The sequence below is a fragment of the Sylvia atricapilla genome, chromosome Z (genome assembly GCF_009819655.1).
Source record: "Sylvia atricapilla isolate bSylAtr1 chromosome Z, bSylAtr1.pri, whole genome shotgun sequence".
Classification (NCBI taxonomy): Eukaryota; Metazoa; Chordata; class Aves; order Passeriformes; family Sylviidae; genus Sylvia; species Sylvia atricapilla.
The window spans coordinates 31589333-31611377 of NC_089174.1; the positions used below are offsets into that span (position 1 = coordinate 31589333).

General features: G+C 38.3%; 1 protein-coding gene across 2 annotated transcripts in view; it reads left to right on the forward strand.

Moving 5' to 3' along the window:
• The window catches only part of PCSK5 (proprotein convertase subtilisin/kexin type 5), a 230746-nt gene that overhangs the window by 127729 nt on the left and 80972 nt on the right, over nt 1-22045 (forward strand). For both annotated transcript variants that reach the window (XM_066339931.1, XM_066339930.1), the window contains exons 10-12: nt 3999-4102; nt 20563-20680; nt 21587-21775. In XM_066339931.1, the coding sequence (XP_066196028.1) occupies nt 3999-4102; nt 20563-20680; nt 21587-21775 (411 nt within the window). The remainder of the gene's footprint in view (nt 1-3998; nt 4103-20562; nt 20681-21586; nt 21776-22045) is intronic.

Genomic DNA, 22045 nt, shown 5'->3' on the forward strand with positions numbered 1-22045 from the left:
AAAACCCTTGTGTTGCTGACAGAAGAATTCATTATATATCCCCAACTGAACTACATGTTCCTGTCTGTAAGCGGATGCATATTTTCCAGCATGTAGTATATGAACTAGTTTCATTGGTGAGAAGCAGCAACTGAAATGGAAGTATTAGTCTGCTACCTCTCTACTATGTGGTATATTCAGTGGTATTGCCTTGGAGAGAGTGTTTTCTTTCATGATTCTCTTCACTTGAGTGATACGGAATCTTAGAATTATTTAATTTGGAAGGAACTTTAGGGATCATCTCATTCTAACCTCCTGCCATTGGCAGAATAGACCAGGTTGCTCAGAGTCCCATCCAGCCTGGCCTTGGAACAATTTCAAGAGCTGGGGCACCCTCAACTTCTCTAGGTACCTTGTGCCAGTTCTTTGCCACCCTGCCATCAAAGATCTAATCTAAACTCACTCTCTGAAAGAAAGTAGCTTTTACTTGAAGGAGAGGTGCTTCATCTTCCTAATAATTTTCGTGGCCCTCCTCTGGACTTGCTCTAACAGGTCAATGTTATTCCTTAATTTGTTTTTTCTTATATGAAACCAAGGCTAGAACAAGGTAGTGCTGGGAAGAACTAAAGAATTTTAGTGAATGCTGATACTAGTGACAGAAAAGTGACAATGTACCACATTCCTCTGAAAGACAGTACCATCAAATGTAATCACAGAGATAAACGGAAAACAGAGTTCACATTGTAAGGGATCATCAGTGTCAGAGATAGAGACTTTGGATTTCTGGCAACTGAGCAGACATTTGCATACTTCCTAGATTGATTTTCTCACAGAACAAGAGCAGTGCACTGTCTAGCAAGGCACAATTTAAGATACAGAAAACATATTTCTGTGTTATCAAAGTTATGAGGGCTTTGTCATAAACATACACGGAGGTTAAAGATGATGAGACAGCTGAGGTGAATTGAGGAAGTGCTGTCAAGTGACCTCTGTTGTTAGACTTCCATTGCAGGAGGAGGAGTTGTCATTTAAGTGAATCAGCTTTAGCTAGATCTTTGCTCCGCTGATTGACTTCCTGTTATAGAAGGTAATGCTAGAGTGTGTGAGTTAAAAATCTGCTTCTGAATCTTTGCAATTTTTGAGTAGTTTGCTCTTAGTATTGAAGAATTTGAAAAATGTAGCCGTTAATAAAGGCTTACTTTAGAACTTATTTTTCTCTTGAAGTTTAACCACTTACACCATTTATGGAATTTCAGTTATTATATTGATATTGATTTGGGTGTATTTTGGTTCCTGTTCCTGTTTTCAATTACATATAAATTTGCCGAAAAATAACCATTCAGGCTGAAATTTTCCATTTAACTTGTATTAAAAAGGTTTTCAGAAAATTCCATTCAGAAACTTCTTAAACTCAAACAAGATTAAAAACAAATAATGTTTGATTGTGATGGGTTTTCTTCATTGAGTTTTTCTGTGTCTGTGCTTTGGAGCAACAGCTAGAAATAAAAAACTAGTGGATTACTGTTGTTCTGGTGCCAAGACAATGCCTTTAACTTGTATAAGCTTTCCAGAAATCTCAGCTGGCATTTTCTCAGTTGAGACTTTTAGGAGTTTAGCAGCTCTATCCCCTGTAGTTTCTTGGCTCTCCAAGTGTTTTCCAGCATTGGCTTTTAGAGCCTAGTCTCTTAAGTTACTCCTGAGGTGCTTCTGGCTCTTCACATTGAGAGCAGGAATCCCAGCTGCTTTTTCCTGTCAGCTCCTTGTGGGAGTAAAATGAGGACAGTGGAAGAGGAGCGGTTTTACTGAATTGCAGTGTCCTTGTAGTCAGTCTTAAAATGTGAAAATCAGGTCAAATCGATAGCCTAGGTACCATGCTAACCATAGCTTCCTTTATTAACCTGAGACAATACAAGCCTTCTCCATTTTCACAAGCAAGCTGGTTCTAAGAGTGTCAGCTAATCTAAGATTTTGTTGCTGTTCCTTACATGCTGTTATTAAGCAGACTGTGAACATTGTCTTTTGGACAGTCTCATTTTATTGTTCCTTTGGAGATGACACAATAAAGGATGTAATTCAGATGCCTTTCTCTCAGGGGTTTTCTCCTCCCAGTTTCATCATTATTAGCCTGCAGTTAGACCATTGTTTGTTTGATTTTTGGCGCTTATGATGTTTTATCTGTGTGCCCTGCAGATTTGACACAGGTACACCAGAACACCATTGCTGGTGGGTGTATAGCTGCCTACCCCACTGTTCATCTAAGGGAATACATCATATCCTGTCACAGCATGTCTGGATTTTACCCTAAAAACCAATATACAGATAATATAAAAGATGGATATTTTTTTCTTCCTTTTACAATAAGAGTGGTAAACATTGAAACAGATTGCCACAGAAGTGGCAGATGCCCCATGCTGGAAGCATTCAAGGTCAGTTCAGACAGGGTTCTGAGCACCCTGATCTAGTTGAACATGTGACTCTGGGTACTTGGGCTAAATGACCTTTAAAGGTTTCTTCCAGCCCAAACCATTGTGTGATTCTATGGCTGTAGATTATGTAGCAAAGCCTTCCAATAGTGCCTCATGAGGAGACCAGGGTGCATTGCAGAAACTGTGGAGATGCAGCATGAGTATAAACTGAATGTTGTAAAGTAGAGCTAGAAACTGATAAAAATTATGTTGTACAGGCAAAATTGCTATGTTGTTTAAAAGGCTATAGCATGCTATGTGCATTACATAATGTGCATTATAACTTTTTAAAAATCTTTTTTCCAGTAATTTTTACCAGCCCAACAGGTTCAAAAATTACTGTCATTCTAGTCCAGCAGCCTAGTGTGAGAAACTGCACCATAAAAACGCCATGTACTTATAGGCATAGTAATATTTTTTAAAAATGCTCTGGGAGAGAAGGCATCTGCTCTCATTAAATGTAGCAGAATATTTAAATCTGGTTTAAGAATCAAGGTTTCCCTTGTTTTCAATGACTGGGCAATGTAGGAATCCAATTCTAGGTCTTAAAACTTTTTTGTTGTCTATCTTCAGCTGAGGGGAGTTGTGGAAATGTGTGCAATAGGGGCAGATAATGATGCTCTGAGAATGGTAGTTAGTGCCTGGTGTTCAGCACCACAATACCTTTTTCCTCTTCATTGTTTAGTGGCTCAATTTATCATTGCCTCTTCTACATTGCATTTTTAAAGAGAATACTATTCATCTTCTTGCAGGTAATAGAAAAACTGAAAAGTTGGAAGCAGAAAGAAAAAATAACTGAATGATGGCACCTTTAGATCATCTTCTAAGAAAAGAAATTCTCCCTGTTGTAGATATAGAAGATACAGGAAAACTGCAATCCCTGAAGATTTGCCCTAGTCCTAGAAGATAATTGTGTGTTAATGTCACAGTGAGGATAGAAACGGCATCTTATTTCACCTTCCAGGTGGACAGATTATTCAGAATCCCTTAAAGGAATATGCATCCATGCAATCAGGCCCTTACTTTGCAACTCACTAACCATCCAACTGCTTGGAATCCTCGAATCACAGACTCTCAGTGAATTCCAAGACTCAGGTAGTAGACAAATTAATAACAACAGAGGCACCTGGAATAGCTTGAATACGAACTGAAAGTCTTGAGGAATTTCCAGTGTGAGCTAGCAGTTAGTGAGATTTAGTAGAGCTTTTCAGGAAGCCAAAAGTTTGATTTTTTACTTTACACTCATTAAGATACAGTAGTTGGTGGTCATAAGAATTGCTTCTGTGTGAAATGTACTCATTCATCTTCCCTTAAGTTTCATATAACAGAATATTATTGTATATTGTTGCAGTCTGCTTATGGCAAACCTCTCAGTTGTATGAATAATTTCATATAGTTTTTCTGTAAAATTGGGACTTGTTATTGAATGGAGCAAAGGAAAGTAGAGAAGATAAATCAAAGTTGTTTTGGGTACTTTTCAGCTTATATAACCCTATATCCCTACATCCTGGTGAAATGTCTGATCTGTATCTTTGTCTTTCTCCTGTTTCATAGTCCATTTCTGACCTGGAGAGATGTACAGCACATTATTGTCAGGACTTCACGTGCAGGACATCTGAATGCTAATGACTGGAAAACCAATGCAGCTGGTTATAAGGGTGAGAGCTTTCTTTCTTCTTTGCTATCACAAGCAACTTATTATTTGATATATTTGTTTGACACTATGCTGTGCATAGTTTGGAGACTTTTCAGCCTTAATCTGAAGGGGCCTATCTTCTCTTATACAAGGAAAACATTTTAGAATGACTAATGCACAAAGCTGTCAGCTACAAAATGCCTTGGCCCGACCTTCTTAGTCCTTTTCAGTCCCATATCATGCATTGCTGCCAGAAAACTAAATGAATTAGTGGTGTTTAATTTTTCTTTTTATGCCTAGTATTCTTACAAAGTAGAGTTAAAGATGCAGCAATTCTGGATTCCAGCCATGTTCTCGCCCAGAATTATGTACAGTTTCAATTTAAAATGATAAAACAGTGTTTTCAAATTTAATTTTTATATGACAAACCCTACATCATTTATATGTAAGAATTCCTGTCAGATTTTGGATCATTGTGAGATGTCATTACTTTTCATGTTACAGGTAATCATTTTTCAATGACCTGTCAAGTAAATCTCTAAAATTTTGTACTGTCTTGTAAATTTGATGAAAACTACATCTTAAAAAGCATTTTTTCACTTTTGTAATGCAAGCAGAGGTAAACACTTGTGCCATTAAATAGGGTATATATTTTCAGGATGGGTTAAAGTGGAACCTTGAATCTGTACATTTTATTTCAGCACAGTTTGTCTTCTGATTCACATTCACTACATTCTCACTGCTTTCAGTTTGTATTGCATTTTAAATAAAACCCTGGAATGGCTTATTTCTGATTCTCTTTTCATAAGAATTCTATCAAATAAGGAAATACCTCTTAAAAGATGAGATTCGATCTGTTTGAGCCAGGATCTCCTGAGAGAAAAATGTAATATACAAGAGTTATCAAATCTTTGCTCTGGTTTCACTTTAAAATGGAAGCCTATATTTAATCTATTTTGGATCAAGGCACTGCTGCCGTAGAACATCTTTAATATACAGTTCTGACCTATGATATTTTTGCTGCAATGGCATAGAAATCAAACAAGACCAAAACCAAATAACCCAATTTTTATTTTTGGATCCAAACCAGTCTCTAACTACGGAGATTGTGTTTAGAAATGGATATTTGATCAGAACCTCCTAATTGTGTGAAGGTTCTGATGTTCAAGGGCCTGAAATTATCCCATTTATAAGTGCATGCTTACACACAAAACACATAAATAAATATTTCCTAATTGCAATAGCATTATGGTATTTGTTATTTTGAAACATCTCCCAGGATTTAAAAAGTTTTATCAGGAGATTTTGACTATCATCAGTTTATTGAAGGTATATAAATGTCAAAGAACACTTTTCAAGTAACATGAAGCAGAGCTATTTTTTTCATAACTTAGTTCCAAAATTCTATATTTTTATGTTTTTCCACTTGTTGCCCAAGAGAGGCAAACACCCTGTGAGTCACTTCACAGCAGCTGTCACTCATTATCAAAAAACAGGTCACACTAAGGTCACACCAGCAGCAGCAGCAGCATTGGCAGCAGGACTTGCACTGCTGGATCACTGTTGAACCTCTGCCTATTCTGAATCCTTGGAACAGAACCATTTTTCTATGCATTGTAATATATATACAGTAAGGAAAAGGAATGAAAAAAGGTTTTGCCTCCACTCATGGAAAGTCACAAACATAGATAAGCTCAACTTGCTAACTTGGATTCAGGAAAAACAACTTGAACTGTCTGAACTCTGCTGTAGGCTCTATGGTGAAATTGAAAAAGGGGAAGACAAGCTAAATGCCTTGACCTCTGCACAGCTCAGGAATCAACCTTAACCCAAATAAAAGCATTACTTTTAGCTAAATTATTCTGGCAACTTAGGCTGACCACATGGTTCCAATAAAAATACATCTCTCTTTAAACTCCTGTTGGTTTTGGAAGATGGAGAAGCAAGAAATTTAGTTTAAATCACAACATCCGAACCTGAATTCAAAAGGGGATTTGCACACTACTGCTGGAAGACTGAAAGAGGGTTTTTTTAATTGCATGTGGCAATATTTAATATAATATTACACTATTATCTTTCACTATCGCCAAGAGTAACAATTAAAGTATGGTTTTTCATAGATGAACTACTCTGATCAGACTGAGTTCCTTGAGGAATTGTATCATAATTTTGTTGATAACAAAACCCATGTTTCTTCCACAGCATGTTCTTAAGAGGGGATGGAAGGGTGTTTTTTTAATTATCTAAAGCAGACAGTCATAAGAAACAATCTACCTTTCTTCAGTGCATACTAGTGGAGAAAAACAAGAATAAAGAGAAAGACAGGTTTGCTGCTTTAGAAATAAGAACTGAAAGGATGGAAAACAGCAAAAACCTGAAAGAACCTTTCACTCAACAAAGGGTCAGCAAGAGCTGGTAGTTGAAAGTGGGTCAGCATGCCATTTCACAGGGCTGTTTTGCTGGTCTGCATGGCAACCCTCTCCTCTGCCATAGTCCCTGGCAGTGTTTTGCGGTTGCGGAACACACAGAAAGAGCTCACAGATGTCATTACTTGTTTCAAGATCTCCTTTTTTTACTGTCTTACATTTATACAAAGGAGGATTAATTCATGTAAAACACTTAAGCTAGCTAGCGATTTGCTAAAGCAGTGCTTGTTATTTGTTTAATTTTCTGGCAAGTAAACGGTGCTCATTAAATTCATGTCAATAGAATTAACTCAGGAATGAACAAGAATTTTCACTTGGTAAGGTTTTTTTATTGTTTTCTTGTTAGACAGCATGTAACTTTTCTCAGGAACTTGTTATTTTGTAGTCTAAAAAAAAAAACTTGAATACTCAGGATATTCTCTGGTTAGTCAGTTGTACATGTAATTTGCCAATAGAGGTTTTTTTTAAATAATTAAAGCAGTTAATTAGTTGATTTTATGGAAAAATACTTGAGAGCCTCTGTTTTTGTGAAGATATCAAAACTGTTGATCGGTTGCTGCTATGGCAGATTGGATGCAAATCCTTGTTCTGTCAGCTGTTTAGTCAACAACAGAGCTTGCAAGTGCATTCACGAAAGGGAAACTGCATTAATACTGACTTCCCTCTAAGTTGAAAGATAGAGAATGAAACACTGCATTGTTAAGAACAATGATTAAATCATATAAACAGTTCTTTGTCTGTAAGTGAAGCTCCATATATTGTCATATACTGTCTCTGAAGAAATAGGCTGTTCATAGGGAGAAATACTAATGCTAATTTGAAAGGAAGTTTTTAGAGAACATACTTCACTCTTCCTGGCTCTAAAGCACAGAAAATAACACTGAAATAAAATGCTAATGAAAGATAAGATAAAATGAAATCAAAATTCTACCTAGTTTTTTCAGTTTCAGGCCATTCCTAGGCCCAGAGGAGATACTCTTCCTGGAGAAACCAAATTGCCTCAATTGCCAAGGAGTAATAACAGAGTTATGTCACATCCCTTTAGGTTAGTCAAAATATCTGCTGCTTCCATAGAACAGTGACCACTGAAAAGGATTAGTCACTTAATATTTTAGAGCCTTTTAGTATAATTGCTTAATTACAGTATTTAATAAAACTGGTGATTATATCAGTTGTGAGCAGAGTATTAGCAGTCTGGGAGTGAGAAACAGATGAGTCTACCTAGGCTCCTATTTAGGGGACCTAGACTGGACAGATTTATCTTGTGGTAACCAATAGCCAGGCAGGAATTCAGAAATGAGCAAGAATATCTTTACAAAGCATGAGTTTCAGAGAAGACAAAGAAACTATTCATAAACATCTTATTGCATGTTTTCAATAACTTTAAAACATAAATAAATTTTAAGTTATCTTTTTAAAACATTGTCAGAAGCTGGCATAAGACTTTTGGAAAACAGCAAGCACTCATAAATGATTATGTCAAACAATCAAAGCTGTTCGTCTACAAAATGACCTTCCACTCTTACAGCTACTTCCTGGTATTTTCACATGCTGCTGGCAGCAAATATCAACTCCTATCCAGCTCTAATGCTCATACACACAGTGGATGGAGCAAGTGGAACTGAAGCTTTAGTTTAGCTATTGTAATATGCCAGCTTTCTTTAGTTGTCAGTAAGACACCAAACACATGAAGTTGCATTGGTCTGTGTAGGAGTGAGGAAGATGATATCCTGTGCAAGCTAGGCTAGTGGTTTTTTTTTGTGCTTGAAATATTAAAGGATGGGCAGCCTGGCTGAACAGGTAGCTTTGGCTGGAACTCAAGAGAAAAAAGAGTTTATCATCCTAGGGAGTCTACTGGCAGGATACTCAAGAGAAGTACAAGGATGTTATGAGGTTGTGCAGTGAGAAAACTAGAACAGCCAAAACCCAACTAGAACACAATTTAATTTTGTTTCTGCAGTGAAAGGCAATTAAGATACATTTCTGTTAATACATGAACAACAAAAGGAGAGTTAAGGGTAGTCTCCATCCTTTATTGGTGCAGGGGGAAAGTTAATAACAAAGGATGAGGAAACAGATGAGGTAGTTAATACCATTTTGTCTTCTAATACCTCTCCAGTAATAAGGTCCATTGTTCTCTGGGTACCTGAACTGGAAGATGGGAACAGGAAAAAGGATGAAACCCCCATAATCCAAGGGGAAATGTCAGTGACCTGCCACACAACTTAGATACACCACAACTCTATGTGGTCAGTTGGGATTCACACAAAGGTACCAAGGGAGCTGGTGCAAGAGCTCACCACTCTCAGTCATTCACCAGGAGTCCTGGCTAACCAGAGAGGTCCCAGTTGAAGGGTCCAGAAGAAGGCTCTGGGGGACTGCAGACTACAGACCTGTCAGTCTGACCTCTGTGCCAGGGAAGGTCATGGACCAGATCATCTTGAGTGCCATAACATACAGAACAACCTTTGACACTGTTTCCCACAGCATTCTCCTGGAGAAACTGGCTGCTCATGGGTTAGATGGATGCATAGTTCGCTGGGTGGAAAAATGACTGGATGGCCAAGCCAAGATTGTGGTGAAGATGGAGTTAAATTCGGCTGGTGGCCAGTAACTACTGGTGTTCCCCAGGACCAAGTACTGGAGCCAGTTCTGTTTATTATCTTTATCAATAACCTGGACAAGGGGATTGAGTGCACTCTCCTTCAGTTTGCAGATGGCACCAAGTTGGATGGGAATGTTGATCAGCTAGAGAGGGAAGGCTCTGCAGAGGGATCTGATCAAGCTGGATCAATGGGCCAGTTTAGTTGCCCAGGTGGCTAAGAAGGCCAGTGACATCCTGGTTTGGATCAGGAATAATGTGGCCAGCAGGACCAGGGCAGTCACTATTTCCCTGTACTTGGCACTGATGAGGCTGCATGTCAAGTCCTGTGTTAAGTTTTAGAGCCCTCACAAGAAGAATGGAGCGTGTCCAGAAGATGGGAACAGAGCTGTTGAGTCTGATGAATTGTTGAGGGAGCTGGACTTGTTTAGCCTGGAGAACAGGAAGCTAAAGGACTTTATTTTCCTCTGCCTGAAAGGAGGTTGTAGCAAGGTGAGAGCTAGTCTCTTCTCACATGTAACAAGCCAGGGACAAGAAGAATTGTGATGGGGGAGGTTTAGATTGGATATCAGGCAAAATTTCATCTATGAAAGGGTTGTCAAGCATTGAAGCAGACTGCCCAGGCAAGTGGTGGAATCACCATCCCAGGAAGTGTTTTAAAGATGTATAGATCTGGCACTGGGGACATGGTTTAGTAGTTGACTTGGCAGTGTAAGGTTAGTGGTAGGACCTTATTTTTTTCCAGACCAAATGATTCTGTGATTCTAAGTAGGCAGCTGACAGCAAACATATTTTTGGAGAAGGCAATCTGATGACAGCTGCAACAGCACACAAATTCTTGGAAAAGGCGATCTAACTATATATACATGTCCTCAATATGTAAGATTGGTGTATGTAAAGTATGAGAGAGTTGTTGTCCTCACACAGGTAGGTAGTGAACTGGTTAGATTCACTAATTTTTGCATTATAGCTCCTGACTGAAAGTTGTTTCAAGTCAGGGTAGCATTTAGTTTAGCATCAGGAAAGGAGAGAAGTAAATAAGCTACAATTGCTTGGTAATGGTCACTGGAAGGTCTCTCCCAGCACTGACAGAACATGTATGATTGGAAAGATCTGTATCCTCAAGAATCTCATCCATGTTTAAATACCTCATGAGTCACAGGTCACCATCATAATCTTTCTATGTGCTTCATACATAAATCCTTGCTGCAGCTAGAGAAAGTATCTGTGGTGGGATTTGGAAATTAAGATAGATGAGAAAAAGTGGAGTAAAGACATGAATGTTTCAGCAGCAAGTTTAAAATTACTGTCTTTTCACTGGGTGGTCATTGTGACCTTTCTAGTTGAGTCTTGCTTCCTTCTTGCAGCAGTTCAGTTTCTGACTATAAATAAAGTTTTCTTTAACTTAATATTAAAATTGCATTAGGAACTTTTCAGTGCTTGGTATGTTAAACCCAAACAAATTGCCAGGTAACTGAGTTCTGCTAGCCTTGAGTATGAACTAAAATAACCTCTTAACCTCTTTGGGGAAGGGAGCTGGAAGGTATCTTGAGTTATGCAGCCTAGATCATGGTTATTGATTTTTTTCCTTCCTGTCAAAACTGAGGTTACAGACAATGTTGTTTCCAGTTGAAAGACATATAAGGTCAGGAATTTGTCTGTATAGTTTCAGAAATAAGGATATACAAAGTAGGAGATGGCATCTTTCAGAGAAGCCAGGCAGGTGTTATTACTTTTCCCAGCCTCAAATTCTTCATTATCAAAGCTTCTAATTTACTTTTTGGATCTGCAACACTGTTTCCTGTTCACTCTGAAAAGCAAGGAATGAAGATGTAAAAATGTAAAAACAAGAGCTCAAGCAGAAGCTTCAAGTCTGTGCCAGGATACGTAAAGGAAAATGGACATATATCTATCATGATTTTGTCTTACAGTTGGTTGCTTTCCTGGGTCATATATAGTAAGTCACATTTATAAACATGTTCTAAAGTGTAAGTTAAATGGCTCTAAAGCTGGCAAAAGGCAAAATTAGGCTTTAATGTTCTACTATAATAGCACTCAGAATTGTCACCAAACCATGATCAGCATAGCAGACAAAGAATTTATATTAGTGCCTCAGCTCAACAACTGACATAACTTCCTGCCTGTTTGTCTTAGATATAAAGATACACACAATTGCAATGCTCTGCATCTCCCTAGTATTCTAAACATTTCCAAGTGTTAGTGATAGCACTAACAGGATGCACACCATGGGAGTGATAACCTTTGACATTATTTCCATTTACCAAGCCCAGCTCAGACCTTTATGAAATCCTGTAAAGGACTGGGAGGCAGGGAGGAAGTGGATTCCTAACCATAAGAGTCTGCCACTTACTGTGAAATGTAAATTTCTATTTTCCAGTATTAAGAAAGAAGAACCAGGATCAATGAATTTAAAAAATTACTGATAAAATGATACAATTCTCCAAAGCAAAAGGCTTTATTTATAGACATTGAACACGGAATTTGTGTTCATTGAACACTGAATTTTAAAAGAAAAGTCCTTGGAAGTTGAACATTGAACACTGAATTTTTGAATTCAGTGCACACTTGAACTTTAAAAGAAAAGTCCTTGGAAGTTACATGCATATGCATGACCTCTCTGTGTACTAATTTTCAATGTAGTACATTTGTGAGAATGTTCTAGGCAAATATCTAGTCATGCTTGTATCCATCCATAGCAGTGATGAACATCATTTGGATGGGGTAGGTCTGTCTTTTTAAAAAAACAACCAGCACTTGCCTTTGTGAACATCAAAGCTCTTCTTCACTGCTATTGCATGCTATAATGCCTTTCAGTGGTTACAAAATTGGCAGTAGTTTCATTATCAAAGTGTATCCACTTTAAGGGAACTAGGATTCAGGCCAGCTAGGAAGCAGATCACACTATCTACAGTGTAGTATTTGAAGCACTTAATGTATCCTGCCAAGACACAGAATTTCAGGTCGTACTAGGGAAAGAAGGGTAAGTGCCTACATAGGACAACTCAGCTCGGTTAGGTGCCTGAAGCTATTTATAACAGTACCAATTTTTTCCCTCCAGAAAAATCAGCTTTTGAGGATTTGCTTCTAAGTCAAGGCATGCAGAACCCCACCCACCACACTGATATTACTGGCCAGCTATCTCTATAGACGTGGATTACTGTTCAACTTCCATTTGCTTCAGGTTACTGATCAACATCTACCACATAGCTCCACAGGGATACAGTGAAGTTGGCTTAGTTAATTAAAAACTTGTCTAGTTATTCTATCAGCATCATTATCATTAAACAATTTGCAGTACAGTTTTTTGTGATTTACTGCATGTTTGTATATCCTTTTTTCTGCCAAAATCAGCCACAGCTGTATGCTCAGTCAGGAATTAGTTTGAATGTAAATATCCTGCTGGAGGTCCAATACTTCAGAACACACAGAGCTTCTGTGTGGGACAGAAGAAGAGGGATGCCATGTGTCTGATACATCTGACAGCACAGAAATGCTATTTTTGTGTCTCCTGCTAACAATCTGTCAGGATTTCCAGTTACAGTGCCTTTGACTCACCTGTCATCATCTGTTCTGAGATGAAGCCTAGCACAGATGCTGTCACCAAAAGGTGTTTTTATTGTTTGATAGAATGATACAATATTTGTCTCTCTTTTAGCTATCAAGGAATCCTGTATGTATCTCCTAGGGTGAATTTCCTCCTAATAGAGGAGATGGGTACATTTTTTTACAAGGTATTACACAATGCAGTCACAAAATACTTTTTTTTCTTTCAACATTGTTTAAACCACCATGTTTTCCAGTGGAACCTTGTGCTAAAAAAAAAAAAATAAAAAAGAAACATTTCAATTTAAAAAGACTACCACTAGTTAAAACATTATAGCTTCCATTACTGTAGATGCTCCTTTGCCAACTTTATTTCAGCAAACATTTTTTTCACCTTTCTAAATGCATATATACTTCAGATTTATTTCATTCACATAAGCTGTCTTATTTCAAGTGAATTAATGTCTTTGGTAAAGGCTTTGTAATTTACAGCCAAGTGCTCCTGCAGAAAAGTTTTAGAATCCTGCTGCAGAATTTTCATAGCAATCACTAGTCAGCAGTAGTCAGGTTTTCTGTTTCTATCACAACTCTGCTGCTTCAGAGGCAGAGAAGTAAGACAGTCTTCCTGGTCACTCTTCTGAAGTTTTCAGCAAAGCTCACTGGTGTTTTCTCTGACTCTGGGTAAGATATCCCCATATGCAGCGCATAATCTATGTGTAAACACCATGTGTTCTGAAGACTTCATTACCTTGGTTAACTCATTAATAAACAAGCTCTGAGAAGCAAATCAGGAACTGCGGGCACAGGAATGCTTGTTGTGGCTGTGCTTCGTACTCATGGATGCTTACTGCTGACCACAGACCAGCTGAATCCCAATACTAAGGACCTCTGCCTGGAAGCTGCTAACTCTCATGAGAGGCGGGAACTATTTGGGAGCTATTTGCTGTCACTACTAGTAAAGCCTGACTCTGAGAGCCCAAAAGTGTACTTTGCTTTTAGTGCCTTTTGTCAACTAATGTCTATTTAATAACAACATGAGTTTAAATACCTGAATTAGATAAAATATGTGAGGATCTGAAATCAAATAGAATCTTGGATTTAAATTTCTCAGTGTTTTAAGACAGTGGGTCCTAAGGCTATTTTTTTAATGACTGCAATGCCTCATAGCAGCATCAGAGTTCCATACAAGATACTGAAAAGATACACTGGTTACTGGAAGTTTTGTTTTTACAAGCTATCCTGCTAGTTTTTCTATATTTTATGTTATCAATTAATAGGAGCTTTTTGGCAGAAAGAAAAAATGTAAAATCCAGAAGCCTCTTCTTTTTTTTTGTCAAATCCATTATGAGGTAAAGCCATGGCTAGTATATTACAGAAGAAATTATTTATACTAATGCAAAAACCAAGAATAGACATAGACATAACTGGAATCTCAATAAAGCAATTTTTGAAGTTTTCTGTTAGCACCTTTCTGACTATGAAAGTGTTCAAAGGCCTGAAAGCACCTCTCCTATGAAGAAAGGCAAGGAGGAGTAGGGTTGTTCAGCCTGAAGAAGAGAAGACTCAAATGAGACCTTATCATGTCTTTTCAATATATAAAGGATTTTTAGAAGAAAGACAGAAAGATTTTTTTTGTTAAGGTCTTTAGTGACAAGACATGGGGCAATAGTTTTAAATTGAACATGGACTGATTTAGACTGGTCATAATGAAGAACATTTTTATACATGGTGCTTGGTAACAGCCAACATGGCTTTACAAGGGGGAAATCGTGCCTGACAAATTTGGTGACCTTCAGTGATCAGCCTACAGGATTGAGGGATAGGGCAAGAGCAGAGCAACTGACATCTACCTGGACTTGTGCAAAGTTTGACATTGTACCACACTACATCCTTGCCTTCAAATTTAAAAAGACATGGATTTGATGGATGAACCATTTGGTGGGTGAAAAACTAGCTAAAAATGGCCACACACACAGAGTTCTGGTCAGTGGTTCATTGTCCACATGGAAACCAGTGGCAAGTGATGTTCCTCCACAGCCAGTACTGTAGCAGATGCTGTTCAACATCTTTGTTGGTGACATGAACAGTGCAATCAAGTGCACCCTCATCAAATTTGCTCACAATGAGAAGCAGTGTGGTACAGTCAACACACTGGCGAGAAGCGATGCCATCCAGAGGGATCTTGAAGGCTTGAGAGGTGGATTTGTGTGAACTTCATGGAGTTCAACAAAGCAAAGCACATGGTCTTTACACTTGAATTGTGGCAATCCAAGACACACCCACAAGTTGTGCAGAGAAGTGACAGAGAGCAGCCCTGTGGAGAAGCATTTGGGAGTAATGGTTGATGAAAAACTCAATATGGGCCAGCAGTGTGCAGCCCAGAAAGCTAACCCAATCCTTGGCTGCATTTAAAGGAGCATGGCCAGTAGGGTGAAAGAGGTGATTCTGCCCCTCTACTCTGCTCTGGTGAGATCCTGCCTGGAGTGCTGCGTACAGTCTGCAACATAAGAAGGACATGGAGCTGTTGAAGCAAGTCCACAGAAGGGCCAATAAGGATACAAGGACTGGAGCATCTTCTCTGTGAAAACAGTCTGAGGAACTTGAGGCTGTTCAGCCTGGAGAAGGGAAGGTTGTGTGGAAACCTCATAGCAACTGTGCAGCATCTGAAGGGGGCCATCATTCTACAGGGAATCTGGAGAAGAACTCTTCATCAAGATCTTTATTGACAAGGACAAAACATAATGGGAGCAAATTGAAAGAGGGGAAATTTAGATTAGATATTAGGAAAAAAATTCTTTACTATAAGAATAGTGAGACACTGTAACAGGTTGCACAGGGAGATTGTGCATGCCCAACCCTGTCAGTGTTCAAAACCAGGTTGGATAAGGCCTTGAGCAACCTGAGGGGTAGATGTCGCCTGCCCATGGCAGGGAGGGTTGGGACTAGTTGATCTTCAAAGTCCTTTCCAACACCTTAATATTCTGTGATTCTATGATTTGGATGGTGAGGCACTGGAACAGGTTGCCCAGAGACACTGTGGGTACCTTAGCCCTGAAAGTGTATCAGGGCCAGATTGGATAGGGCTTTCAGCAGCCTGGTGTAGTGGAATGTGTCCCTGGTCATAGCAGGGAGGTCAGACTAGAAGAGCTTTAAATGTCCCTTCCAACCTGAATCACTCTGTGCTTCTACAATTCTATGATATATAGACCCTTCAGATTCTCACTGTGCATCTCTGTAGCTGCTACTTTTAAGACAAATCTGCTGGGCAACTGTCTGTTTTTTACAACCTTCTCTAGTGCGATGGTAAGTGTAAGAACTCAATCTTCCCACATCCAGATTGATCTTTAAAAATTCCTGGATTTAAGGGAATTCTTTGAGGAGGAATGATGTAGTTTGCTGTTTTATTTGGTTTTAGGTACAAAAATTGAGGGATTGTTCTGTGTAAAATACAAAAATACAAATAATGTGCTTAATTTGAAAACCATGAGGGAGTTGGTTTTAAAAGAAAGAATGAAAAAGCATGTTTTTGCACATTTGTGTTACTGGCTTGTAAAGCAGTTATGTGTTAAAGAAATCACACTCAGTTGTCACAGATTTCTGGTGATAAGTTGACATGAAATAGGAGTATGGATGACACAAGATGAATTATTATTCAAGATCAGTGTTGTCCTAGAATGGTCATGGAAAAACAAAGCAGTTTAAGCCATATCGTTGTAACATTTTGCCACTTTTTGTCCCTTTAATTCTTATTAGACAGTTGTTTTTCCTTGTTGAAACATTTCAATATTCTAAGAAAATGACAGAAAAGCAATATAGAATTGTTAAATCATTATAGAATAGAACATATATTGTAGAATTAGTTAATTCTAATTGCAATTAAAATGTCAAATTTAGAAGATTGGTGTAAATGTGAAATGTAAAAGATTGGTGTAAATCAGTTGAGAGTATTTATGGGCTAAGAGTAATGCAAGAGGCTCACACGTATTCTATTCTATTCTATTCTAGACCTGCTAAGCAACATTTAAGAAAACCATAGTATTAATGGGCATTTTAGACTCCTATTCTGTCAATTTGGGGTCAAGAACCTATAGTAGTATAAATGGACAGGTCATTATAGTTCACATATCAAACAGATAAATCCAGTTGAGGAAGCTGCATGTTCCTCATTTGTCACACTGAAATTATTACTATTTCTCTCCTGATTTAGCATTTGATATGTATATACAAGATATTTATATTTCAAATGCTGCTTTCACAGTACATGGAATACAACATATAAAAGGCGAAAAATATAGTAGGGAGGAGTTTTATGCAAGTCTTTTGTCAGATGAGTAAAATAGCAAGGAAGGCTTAGTGTCTAAGTTACTGATGAGACATCTTGATGACAGGCAATGAAACTGCAGCCTAACAAATCAAGTTTAGCTTCACTTGAAATGTTGTATTTTTAGTGTCTGGGCCCAATTTTTCTGAAGTCTGCATGATTCTGTGTTATGACTTATCAACACCAGCTATTCATATTTCTCATAGTCAAGTCAAAGGGATATAGATCCTAACTTTAGATTTGAGGGTAGCTTTGTATGTAAATGAGACTGTTACTGAATTTTCAACAGCAATTTCAGACAAAAACAAGGAGATTCTGAAAAACCAGAGGAAGTCTTTCCAGCAGCTCAGAAGGCCTTGTTTTCATAGTGCACTAATGAAGGAATTGCACCAGGGATAAATAAATGGACTTTAGCCTTCTGAAATGCTGTTTCATCTTTAATATGAAAACATCTTTAAGAAAGATAAAAGAGATCAGCTAAAACTCAGTATTTACTTCATGTTGTGGGAGGCAAGTTTTTCTCTGAAAAATGCCCTGCCTCTGTAAGGCTCTGTGTATGCCTGTGATTTTGCACAAATAAAAATGATCAAAACTGCTGCCTGACGGAAGAGAGAAATCAAGACAGCTCTACCAATGGACACCTTGGTCACATAAGGAGATCACATTTTTCAACCCATCGGCTGAAAAAAACAGTCTGTTCCTCAGCCACCAGCTTACATTGTACCAGTCTTGTATTGGTATTTTGTTTGCAAAGGACAAATGCCTTTTTAAAAAAACAGCCCAATACCCCCTCTGAGATGTGTAATGATTCAACAACTGAGCAACAACTGAGCCCAGAAGCAATTCACAGCAGTGCTAGTGCAGAGCACATAAGCAGGTAGGCACAAGGTCTGGAGGCATTTTGTGCTTGCAGTTAGCTTATCTCATTCTGCAGTCATCATGCTTTTGATTAATCTGGGTTAGCAAAGTCAACTCAGTATCTTCTGCATACAAATTTATGGCAGTTCCAGGTGTTTCCTAGAAGACATTTATAGTTCAGTGTAGACCATCAGGTTATTTTTAACCTTTGGGACAGGCACCTTGGCATGTAGTTCACAGGAATACTAGGATGTACACAGATAAAGAAGCACAATTTGAAGGTAGTAGGGAGAAAAATCTGTTTTCTTCTCTAAGACACAACTACATTGTTTAACTCTGATTCTTTCCTAAATTGCTATAATTTGGTCTTTGAAAATTATGGGCCTCTACTGGTACCTTCAGCTGCTAACCAACCCACTGGATCAAGGGCTTTGAATTCAAAATGTTTTGGACAGCCAAACGTCAGCCTGCATGGGAGGATTTAAGAGTAACTCTGTCTGTCAGAAAGTTTTTATTTCAATGGGAAGGCCTTTCAAGGAAAAAAAAGTATTTCTATTGGAACTGAGAAAAAAGAAAAATCGGGTGCAGAACTTATCACTACACTGCTGCTCTCATTCAAGAGATTTTAAACATTGAATTGTGGACAATTAACCACACCACATAACCTTGAGTGGCAATTTTTTGTCCTGGATGAAAATTCCACCTAAATGCTGTCTTCTAAGTAATTGTTAGGGTAGGAAGGAGAGAAAGTTCACTCTATAGATTTTATTTGCATTTTTAATGTGCATACTAGGGGAGAAAAATTCTGTAGGTAAAAACTTCAGAGTTACATAAGTTTCCATCTGAAGGTCACTGACTGGTGGCAATATTGCATGCTTTTCTGCCCCTTATTTTTGACGAAGAAAAGGCAAGGTGAGGAGAATTTTGGCTCTTTGAGCTCAGAAGGTGGGTTGAACACACAGCATTTTAAAACTGGACATCTTGAGCTCTAATTCAATGTAAGTTTGTAACTGTCAGGAATTAAAAATCTGATTTCCATGGGTTAGCTGAAAAAAGATCCATTCATGAAAATTTAATCCCTTGCCTTCTGAATGTACTATACAGGTAACTGTGTGTAGGACCATGTGAGTTAAGACTCTTGTTCCTCCCGCTGATCTTCTGAGCAGACAGAAGGATTATTAATTAAAATTTTATTGTAAGAACAGACTTGTGTCTTCACAGATAAATATGCACTCCTGATCAGATGCAAGATGTTTGCAAAATGATATCTAAAACTAAGGACATTTCCATCACAGGAATCTTCTTCACAATGCAAAATGTTTCTTCATCTAAGCTCTCCTTGTCTTCTTTTGTCTGCTTCACCCACATACAGAAATAGAACATCTTTTCCCCTATCTGTTTTTTGAATATATAAAAGAATTCAGAAGGCTGAAGGAGGGCTGAATTTATTTATTGTCATATATTTTAGTTATGCTTCATTTTAGAACACAGTGCTTGCCTCATATGGCAAAAAAGCTGCATGTAGTTGTCTCCAAAGGAACATTTTCATGCTATGTGGACTTTGGTTTGGGGACTCACGAGGAAGGGGATGGGAAGAAAACCAGTCACTACACCTTATCATATTTTTCATTGAAGAATCCTTTTCAACTGGCAGTTCCAGACAGTTTTAGATATTTGCAAGATGTTATCCTTAAGCTTTGGACTGTATTTGTTTGAGAAGGCTGAGGTTTTTTTTCAGATAGAGTCCATTGAATTTTGGTTTGGCAATGAATAGAGATTGCTTTCACAAACCCTCTAAACTGTGCAGTTGGAAGGACTTATACCATACTTTGTTGCATTACTGGCTAAAATAGCACTTAAAATTTTCAGTGGGTTTTTGTGGTAGCAAGAAAATCTGGTTTACTAATGTCTCCAATGTAAACGCCTCCCTCCTGTGGAAGCTTTTTTCTTTCATCTTGTGCTGTCATAACTTTATCAAGAGCACCAATTTGTCACAATGGAACATTATGGCTAGCAGCTCTTCCAATTCATCAAAACCCTTTTGCAAGTCTCTGTTTTGATTGGAAGAGCAACCAAAAATGCACAGCTGATTCAGTAAGTGCTTTTCACTCTCATCATGCAGACAGCTTTAGGGAGATGGTGATCTACCACCATCTGGTTGGCCCAGTGACAAGCATACTGTATACAGGAACAGGAGAACGTCCACATGCTGCTTACAGTCAGGGAGGTTCAGAGAATACAATAGTTACAAAATGGTCTGTTCCTCCTCAAATTTATTATCTCAGCTTCCTTGAATACACATGCCCATGTTTGATATTTGAGTAGTGGAAGTAACCTTCCTCTTATTCATTATGCTTAGCCTCTTGTCATACAGGACGGCTGAGCTAAATTAAGGCACAGGGACAGAGGCAGTGAGAGGCAGTTTTAGTCACTGGTATTCGTAGTCACATTTAGTCACATGTAGTTCTCATGGTAGGCCAACACAGGTAGTGCCTCATGCCACTTCTGTCATAAAGCAGTGAACAGATTTGTTGAACAAATTAGATACAGTCATTATTGTTCCTGGTAATGAGATTTTGGAGCTTTGAGTGAAAGCAAGGAAGAAGAGGAGAAAAAGTAACTCCTGTTAGGATATGACACTCTGGAATTAGTCTATGATGAAACCCAAGGGTTTATCCTGTAACTGAATCCATTCTGTTTGTACCTTGCAGTGAGCCACCTTTATGGATTTGGACTGATGGATGCTGAAGCAATGGTGACAGAAGCAGAAAAATGGACAACAGTGCCTCCACAGCATGTGTGTGTGGAGAACACAGATCGGCAAATCAAGTAATACCCGCTACCAAAACTCTTGCTGGCATAAACTTATGGAAAGAAATTGGGTATAATTTACCCCTCCCTTGCATTGCGTATAATGTATCATTTTTAAAGCCATAGCAGGAATTCTGTCACATTTGTGGATGTATTGAATGGGAAAATGCCCTAATTTAAAGAACATTGCAGAAGATGAAGGTGTAAAACAGGCCAGACTGAGTAATGATGGGTTTTTATATAGATGATCCATTAAAGAAGAAGAATGTTTGGTTGAATACATTTTAATCATTTCAGTTAAGAGGCCGAGAACTAAACTGCTTTTCACTTACTAAGACAGGGTCTCTATAGAATCTTTTGCTTAAGAGCAAAATTCTCTTATGTGCACTCCATGGATATAGCATCAAGCATGAGGCATTAAGAATAGTCTTTGGTAATTATATTTGACAGGCTTGATTTGTAGCTGGTATAGTCTGCAAGGATGTCATGCCAGTTTAAGCCAGCTGAGTCAGATGCCTTTTGGTACAGTTAACATGTAATACTTGCTGTTAAGTAAGTGAGGACTAGCTATGCCAGGCATTTCCTGGTATTTAGCAACCAGCTGTGATCCCATGACAATCTCAGTGATTCTCAGCTGGCCGCTAATCCACAGTAATGCTCTGTCCCACAGGCTTATTCCTGGTTTACCTTGTGTGTGTGCTTAACAGAAACCCAAGCAGTTGCCATTAGCCATTATCTGCAGCAAAATAATTACCCTGTAGTGGTACCTTCAGCTAGGAAGTACATGTCAAAACTAATGATTATAGGTTACTGACTTCTCAGTTGCCCAAAACTGTCATTCTCTACTAAGCAAAAAAGATGAGGTTTTATATTTTACACAAAAGGTGAGAAATGCTGATGTTGTTTGCTATGCTTCTGTTATAGAACAATACGACCTGACAGCATTGTCCGTTCAATTTACAAAGCCACTGGCTGTTCAGATAATCCTAACCACCATGTGATCTACTTGGAGCATGTTGTTGTGCGTATCACTATTACTCACCCTCGACGTGGAGACTTGGCAATTTACCTAACCTCTCCTTCTGGAACTAGGTCACAGCTCTTGGCCAACAGGTATAGTATGACAACCCAATTTCACAGTACAGTCAGCATGTAGAGCCTGCATGTAGAGTGTCAGCGAACAGAAGTCAAGTCATTACAGCAGGGTTGCTAGAGAACACAGGCTAATTATTTTTTCTTAGAGAGATTGGCAGAGTGAAATACAAATGAACTCGGAGATGACAATCTCAGTAGAAGAGTAGTGTTAAAACTGTTGAATTGCAAGAAACAGATTAGTCAATTTCAATAGTTCTTGTGTGGCTCACCATTATTAGATGGCTGGAA